Source organism: Gekko japonicus, unplaced genomic scaffold, assembly GCF_001447785.1.
Source record: "Gekko japonicus isolate JY-2015 unplaced genomic scaffold, Gekko_japonicus_V1.1 scaffold250, whole genome shotgun sequence".
In the NCBI taxonomy this organism is placed as follows: Eukaryota; Metazoa; Chordata; class Lepidosauria; order Squamata; family Gekkonidae; genus Gekko; species Gekko japonicus.
The window spans coordinates 161,555-170,272 of record NW_015167538.1 but is presented as its reverse complement, the minus strand read 5'-3'; the positions used below and the strand labels follow the sequence as shown (position 1 = coordinate 170,272).

At 45.7% G+C, this 8,718-nt stretch overlaps 1 protein-coding gene across 1 annotated transcript in view; it reads left to right on the top strand.

Annotated features, from left to right (window-relative positions):
• Positions 1-4,200, top strand: part of LOC107112418 (caspase-1-like) — a 16,995-nt gene extending 12,795 nt beyond the window's left edge. Inside the window, exons 7-8 of the mRNA XM_015413547.1 lie at positions 2,494-2,603; positions 3,592-4,200. Coding sequence (XP_015269033.1) covers positions 2,494-2,603; positions 3,592-3,684 — 203 coding nt within the window. The 3' untranslated portion in view covers positions 3,685-4,200. The remainder of the gene's footprint in view (positions 1-2,493; positions 2,604-3,591) is intronic.
• Positions 4,201-8,718: the final 4,518 nt, after the last annotated feature.

The following is an 8,718-nucleotide window of genomic DNA, read 5'->3' as shown; positions in this document are numbered from 1 at the left end:
GCTCCTGTGCTCGGGGCCGGCTCACTCACTAGGCGAACTAGGCGATTGCCTAGAGCGGGACGGCCCTTAGGGGCGCCAAGCTCCACCCACCCAGTACTCTGGGAGTTTCTTGATTATGTGTGTTTTTCATTCTTCCTAAAATGCATTTATTTTTGAAAATTGTTGGGTGCATGGGGGGGGGGGGCGCCAGAAGGGATCCTTGCCTAGGGTGCAAAATAAGCTGGGGCCAGCCCTGCCTGTGCTTTCAACAACAACACACAGCAGAACAGTTGGATGGGGAAATTGTTTCCCACCGTCTTCTTGCCCTTTTTATCCCCTGGAGCTACACAAGGCGCAGGGTGTTGGGTAGTCTGGCCCCTTTTTCCTGATGTATACATTTTTACCTCGCTTTTCCTCTTGACTCAGTTAATTACTTCATAATTTAAAAATTACAAGTGAACGTTTACTGAAATGCAAGACTAGCTTTTTTCACAGGTATGTCATCAAAAAAAGAGAGGGTCGTCTTACATTCACATACAGGTTATAGTGATGTTCAATAATTTTTTTGTGTCTAACATTTTTAAGGTTCATATTCATATTCCTTTTGAGTAAATATGATACAATCAAAATAAAATAATAAACCCCCAATACCTCCCTCCCTCCTGTAAAAGTTGTCTGCTATCCATAGTCCTCCAAAAGCCCTGGCAACCAAACTGGCCTTGCAGCTAAATGGCTGTCATAAAGACTGACTGACTGATTACAACAGGCCTTGCAAGTGCCTCCTGAAGATCTGTAACAAGGAGGCACCCCTCACTTCTTCAGGGAACCCATTCCACAGAGTGGGAGCCATGACAGGAAAGGCCCAGACTCTGGTCGAGGCCAGGCATCCCACACTCACAGGTGGCAGCTTGAAGAATGTAGTTGACATACAGGAGCATAAGTCTTCAAGGGCAGACCAACACAGAGTACAGTACAGTTGTGAGTTTACAGAACCATTGATCTGCCAGTGGATTAACAGCTGTGGGGAAATCTTCACCACTCCTAGCAAGGTCTGTCTAGGGATGGAGGACCTTGAGCTGTGTCCCGGTCAGCAGAATGTGCAGTAATCAAAACACAAAGCTTTTCACAGAATGGAAGCCCAAATGCTCACCTGCAATAGGCTGCACAGAAAGCAGATGCTAAGGAGCAGGAGCCTTTGGAAATGTGGCGATCCTATGCCTGGCCGTGGTGGGTACCCCCCTGCCATTCCTGCACAAACTTGCAGTACAATATAATTATGTCAGTGTAATAATAGGTGTACTAGGTTCCCTGAATCCCCAGATTTAATTTTTTTTCAAAGTAAGTCTCTATCTCTTTTCATTACAGAAAAGGGGGAAAGGGATAGAGACTTACGTTTTTACAAATGAAAGCTGGGAATTCAGATAACCCGGTACACATATTGATATATGGTTATATAGATACAACAGTATTGTAGTGCAAAAAACTGTAAAAGTCCAAGTGGCCCAAGGGAAGGGGGTGGGTGCTGGTTGGGTACTGGGGCAGGGAGACTGTGGGGAAACCTGCCATATGGAAGCCCCATAGCTGCTGTGCTTTATCACCAGCAATGGGGAAACAAGGCAAGCAGGGCACCATGTGGAAAACCACCTTACTACCAGTAAAAAAGCCAGCCGGTGGCAGGGGAGAATGGCAGGCACAAGGGGAAATAGTGGTGCATATGGTGTCAGATGTGGTCCATGTGGGTGGGGAGGTACAGAAATCTGCACCTTCTTATAAACACAGATCCTAAACCCACTTTGAGTGCAGTCTTTGAAGAAAGATTGAACCCCAGCAGTTTTGGGGAAACATGAAGTCAAGCTGGAGAAAACCAGAAAGTAGATAATTGCACAACCATATGGTATAGGAACCACCACCTTCCCCAAAAAAATCACAAACTCATGCAGTTTGTGGAAGGAAATACAAAGAACCAAATTTCCATGGGAAAGCAACCTAGGTGTGAAAAGGAGTTTGGGACAGTGGACCTTTTGCCACACAGGGGTGAGAAAGGCAGCCTTGGCCAAAATTCGCTCTCTGGCCCAGTGTTAGTAAAGAAAGGCACAGAAGCCCGGTTGCCTTCTGCGGCTAGTGGCTCCCATCTGCTTTGCTGACACACCAGTAGGCTGTCAGCTCTGGCCTCACCTGCATTCTTGTGAAAGCCTTACAAGCCTACAGTCTCCAACAAATATTGCTTCTTAGAGCCAGTTTGGTGTAGTGGTTAAGTGTGCGGGCTCTAATCTGGGAGAACGGGGTTTGATTCCCCACTCCTCCACTTGCACCTGGCTGGATGACCTTGGGCAAGCCATAGTTCTAGCACAGCTGTTCTTGAAAAGAGCATTTTCTGTCAGAGCTCTCTCAGCCCCACCTACCTCACAGGGTGTCTGTTGTGGGGAGGGGAAGGGAATGGAGTTTGTAAGCTGCTCTGAGACTCCGAGTGAAGGGCGGGGTATAAATCCAATCTCCTCCTCCTCCTCTTTATAGATAATGTGTCCTGGAGGAGCCCTCAGACGGGATCCATTTTCATTGTCCAGCTGATAAAGCACATGCAGGAGCACGCCTGGCGCTACCACTTGGAAGACATCTTCAGAGAGGTGAGCCTACGAGCGTCATTTGATTGGGGATACATCTGCGTGCTACAAGTAAACATACCTGAAGCTGGCTCCCCCCCCCCAAAGTCCGAGTCCATCCAGCTCTGTTCTGCTTGCTTTGAGTAGCCATTTTCTCCAGTGTAACTGATCTGGAGCTCAGTTGTCATTCCAAGAGAACTCCATGCCTAACCTGGAGGTTAGCAATTCTAAGTGCAAATTCTAAGGGAACAGAATCCAGTTTCTTCAGAATCTCAGATTTCTTTTCTTTTTTTTTAAGAGAAGTGAAGTTCTTGCCATTCGGCTTTAAAAGCTTTCTAGCTTTCTAGCTGCACAACAGCATAGACGTTTCCCAAAATGAAATACGTAGTAATTTTAAAAGTACACCTGGAAAGGCAGAGGAATGCTGGGGGAAATTCCAGAAGTTCCATCTTACTCTGATAATATGTGTCTAGCAGCAAGCTGCATGGTTTCCTCCAGTGCTCAGTGAGATGGTTTCATTCCTATCCCTGTTTCCAACAGAAACAGAGCACATCATGTAGAAAAGGAGAAATGGTGCAAACCAGCTTAAATTGACATAGTCGGTACAGGTTGCAGAATTCAGAAAAGAGGGCAAGGCCCCTCTAGAAGATTCTGGAAGATACCACTGGCTATGCTGAGGTGACAAAGTTGTCCCTGCTAAAGTTTTCTCTTCTACCAAGCAGCTCTGTAACCAATCACTGGTGAAGTCACTCCTGCCATCTCCAGATGACCAGGCAGGGAAGCATTTAACAGTTGGTCTTTTTTTGCTCACTTTTTGTGCTGCTGATACTTTACTGCTTTTAGGATGGGTAGGCTGTTGGGCTAGTGGGAGAATGCTGTGTTTGGTACGTAGCCCTGGCTTTTATTTGCTGGGCTCTATAACTGGCTCCAGTGCTTGGCCCTGCTTTGGATCCAGTCAGCCTGTCTTGCTGCGGTGCCTGCTCTGATTTCTGGTGACTCTCCTGCATTCCAGGTCCAGAACGCATTTAACAACAACCCGCTGCAGATGCCCACCAGGGAGAGAGCTACTCTTCTGAAAAAATTCTACCTGTTCCCGGGCCATTGAAGCCAAGCAAGAAGGTCCATGTGCCGTTTCCAAACCAGCTCCCTCCAGATTTTCCTCTGCTCCAAACATTCTTCTTGGATAGAAGGCCACATTTCAAACCAAGTCTAGCACAAGTCTAGTTTACAGACAGTAACTTTTCTCAGCCTTGGAGGCAATGCAGGAGCACCATCAGAAGCCCGTTGTGTGCCAGAGAAGGGAAGACAGCAGTTCTCTTGGGTCTCCGCAGACTCCAGTGAGTGTATTCCAGCGGTTGATTTGCTGGTGTAGCTGTATGCTGGCATGGGAAAATAATTGGAAGCCAGCTTCTCTGCTTCCTCACCTGTCTCCTCCACCACCTTAGTCCCATCTCCCACCCTTTCCTCCATTTGCACCATCAGTTACAACAGCCTAGTCACTAGGCCAGTGAGTTGCAACAGAGCAAGGGTTGAGTAGCAAACCTTGGCTTGTTTCACAAATGTAACTCAAGGGTGAAATTGCTCCAGATGGTTCTTACAGTAAATTTGGAGGTTTTCTGGCCTTGTTTGTCTCGCTTTTCAGAGTGCCACTGTTTTCACCATCTGTGTGACTTGCTTGATTTCAGCAATCTATCCTTGGATTCTAGATTGGCATGAATTCTTAGCCGTGACTTTTTTTGGGGGGGTGCTTTCTAATGAGAAATGAGAACACGGCATATTTCATGGGATGCAGTAACATCATTGAGAACATCCACCATAAACGTATCCGTATTAATATATGGTTATATTAATGTTGTTGTTCAGTCGCACAGTCGAGTCTGACTCTTCGCAACCCCATGGACCAGATCACGCCAAGCCCTCCTGTCTTCCGCCGTCCTCTGAAGTCTGCTCAATTTCATGTTTGTTGCATCGATGACACTGTCTAACCATCTCATCCTTTGCTGTCCCCGTCTTCTTTGACCTTCAATCTTTCCCAGCATCAGGGGCTTCTCCAGGGAGTGCTCCCTTCTCATTGGGTGGCCAAAGTATTTGAGCTTCAGTTTCATTATCTGGCCTTCCAGGGAACAGTCAGGGTTGATTTCATTTAGGATTGACTGATTTGATCTTCTTGCAGTCCAAGGGACTCTCAAGAGTCTTCTCCAGCACCATAGTTCAAAAGAGTCTATTCTTCGGCGCTCGGCCTTCCTTATAGTCCAACTCTCGCAGCCATACATGACTACTGGGAATACCATTGCTATGACCATGCGGACTTTTGTTGGCAGGGTGATGTCTCTACTTTTTATCATGCTGTTTAGGTTCGCCATCACTTTCCTCCCAAGGAGCAGGCGTCTTTTAATTTCATGGCTGCTGTCACAGTCTGTAGTGATCTAGGATCCCAGGAACGTGAAGTCTGTTATATTAATACACGCATTAATAAATTTATTTAGTTATTTATTTGTTAGATTTATACTCCGCCCTCCCCACTGAGGCAGGCTCAGGGCGGCTTACATAAAAATTTAAAAACAGAATAAAATCATACAATGATTCTAAAGTGCTAGACATAGATATTGCATGTAAGATGGCGAAACAAACAAATTTCCAAATATTATCCGTAACAGGTATCAGTCAGTAATAGCAATAGCCAACGGTGGAATTCCAGGGTAAAGCTCTGATTTTAAATTAAGATGTTATATGTGGCTTCTCACTCGAATGCCTGGTGGAAGAGCTCCGTCTCGGAGGCCCTGTGGAATTGTAATAAACTGTCCTCTGTATCTTCATATATAAAGTGATGGGGACTATTCCAGAATTTTTGTGTAGATCTCTCCAAAGTTTGGGGATAAACCCAACAAATGATGGCACACAGTGCACTAGACAGACTGCAGTAGACAGACTGCAGTGGGGGCGTCACAACAACAGAAGGAATGTTCCAGCCATTTCTTCATGAAAGAAGTGTTCCCAACTGTGCTGTTGTGGTATAATTATCCCAGACAAACTGATTGTGTCTGAAGCTTTTTGAAGCAAAATGGGGAGGGAGGGTGTTCTTGATACAATAAAGGAGGGTTTCACTTTTCCTTTTCTCCAGTTTCAAATTACAGAGTCATATTTTCCTTTTATTTATAACTTATGTTTCATTAAGAAATAAAATTCAGTTGAGAATCATAGAGTTGGAAGGGACCTCCAGAGTCATCTAGTCCAACCACCTGCGCAATGCAGGAAATTGTGCAGTTTGCACAATTATATTCACTAACCAAACAAACCTGGTGCTTTAATTTTTGTTTGCCTAAATCCCTTAGAAACTTGAGGGTGAAAAGTTTATAGAGCACTGAGCTGACCTGCCATTATTTTCTCTTAGCCTCTGCATTGCGGGCACACTTTTAACAGCAGCACCACCAGAGGGAATTCACAGGTGACACTTGTGGTGGCATGGAAGGAAATGTCACACTTCCGACTACTCCCTCTGTCACAAGGCACTGTCAAAGGTACAGGAGCAGAGGCTATTTAAAAAGCGGATCTTAATTCAGTCCTTAGAAAGTGTATTCCAAAAAAATGGGCTGTAGCTCTGGGGTAGAGCCTCTGCTTGGCATGTAGAAGGTTCCAGGTTCTGTCTCTGGCATTTCCAGTTAAAAACAGCCAGGCAGTCGATAATGTGAAAGACCTTAGCCCGAGACCCTGGAGAACCACTGCTAGTGTGAGTAGACAATACGATGAACCAATGGTGAGATTCTGTATTAGGCAGCTCAGTATGTCTGTAAATCTATAGTTGTTTAAAGTAACACCCAAATCATCAGTGATTTTTGAGAAATCAGAGTAAGACAAAGGTGGGGGGGACCTGAGGGCTTGTGAAGGAGGCGACATACCATTCTACACTCCACTGGTGGCCCCTGGGAGACCAGTGTGACAAGCCTGTTTCCCCTCAAAAGCCAGGTGATGGGGGCTGGGCTAAAAGTGTGGAAGACATGCTTTCCTGTTTACACCCCCATCAGCTGGCTCGCAGGCCTGGAGTAGAAAGCCATGCAGGAAGTGATTTGTGCTCCAGGTCACTTTCCACCAGCCAGCTAATTGGGGGATCAGCTTTCTGCTTGAAACCCCAAGCTCCAATCAGCTGACAGACAGCAGAGGGAGGGTGCAAAAGTGAGCCCCACAACAATCTTGCCAGGGTCTCCTCCTTCCTTTTCAACCTGCTTCCCCCATCTCTTTCTCTGCCTGCCCACATGTCTGCACAGTGGTGGTGAAACTGTCGCTACAACCCTCCTGCCCCCGCTGGCTTCTCCCCTTTTCGGTGGCTGCTGCCTTCATCTCCTGCTGCTTGTCCACATAGCTGTGGCCAGCCACCTTTTCACCTGTCCAGCTTCTCACCTTCCCAGCCACTATGACTGCCTGTCATCATCTCCCCTGCCCATCCTGGCAGTAATTGTTGGGGTTGTTGGCAACTTCTGAAATGACAGTTGATGTCTCAGGATATAGCATCATGCAATCTAATTTTTTTCCCTGGTAACTTCAGCAATTGGGGAGTTAAAAATTCTTCATCACAATTTTTTTAAATTTATCAGAGTTTTCTGTGAGTCTATGGGGTTCCTCCCAGTTTGTAGGAAAAGCTCCCCATCTGTACATGTCCCCATTGTATAGAGTTTTTGATCCACACTATGGAGCCATGTTCAGAATCAGATATAAAAATGGCTACCCCTGTGGCCATTTATTAGGAAGGCCGAGCGCCGAAGAATAGATTCTTTTGAACTATGGTGCTGGAGAAGACTCTTGAGAGTCCCTTGGATTGCAAGAAGATCAAATCAGTCAATCCTACAAGAAATCAATCCTGACTGTTCCCTGGAAGGCCAGATAATGAAACTGAAGCTCAAATACTTTGGCCACCCAATGAGAAGGGAGCACTCCCTGGAGAAGACCCTGATGCTGGGAAAGATTGAAGGTCAAAGAAGACGGGGACGGCAAAGGATGAGATGGTTAGACAGTGTCATAGATGCAACGAACATGAAATTGAGCAAACTTCAGAGGACGGCGGAAGACAGGAAGGCCTGGTGTGATCTGGTCCATGGGGTCGCGAAGAGTCGGACTCGACTGTGTGACTGAACAACAACAACCCCTCTGGCATCTGGAACCTTCATTTAAGTTCAGGTTTATTATCACTTACATCAGCTATAGCAGAAAGCTGAAAGAACATAACACAGCATGAAAAAGTGTGATAAAAGCAAGCAGTAATGTGGGCACTGGAATGGTCAGTGGAAGGAGTATGCAGGGTAGAGTTTTCAGACCCACGCTCAGCCTCCATGGAAACAGATACAGAAAGACTCAAACAAGCAGATTTCAGTTAACAAATACTTTTCACCCAAAAAGTAACTAATACATAGAATTCACTGCTGCAAGAAGTGGTGGCGGCTACAAACATAGCTTCAAGAGGGGATTGAATAAACATATGAAGCAGAGGTCCATCAGTGGCTATTAGCCACAAGGTATAGATGGAACACTCTGTCTGGGGCAGTGATGCTCCGTATTCTTGGTGCTTGGGGGGCAACAGTGGAAGGGCTTCTGGAGTTCTGGCCCTGCTGGTGAACCGCCTGATGGCATCAGAATGTTGGACTGGATGGGCCATTGGCCAGATCCAATATGGTTTATCTGATGTTCTCATGTTCATGAGGTGCCCAGAGAGAGAGGAAGGAACAAGAGAAGGTACAAGGGTACTTGGTAACACAGTCCCCATAGGACTAAGACTCAGGGTAGCCCAGGGCAATGGAAAGCTGGGGTGTGGATTAATTGAGGGCAAGATAATATAACATGGACACAAAGTTCCCCATGGCTTACAAAATATAAGCAAAAGAAAGTGTGGTCTTTGAACAGGAACAGTCTCCTACAGTCACAACAGGACTATAGGACAATTTGGGTATCAAGTGAAACTTTGAAACATTGAGAATGCTGAACTCTGTAACCAATGCATTATCATCTAACACATTATAGCACATCAATTGTCATTGCCAAATTATTTACTCTTAAACAATGGCTACTGAAGATATATTGTATAAATTTACGGTATACATATTATTAATGTTGCAGCTTGTCTTACATAACAGTTTTCATACTATAACCCATC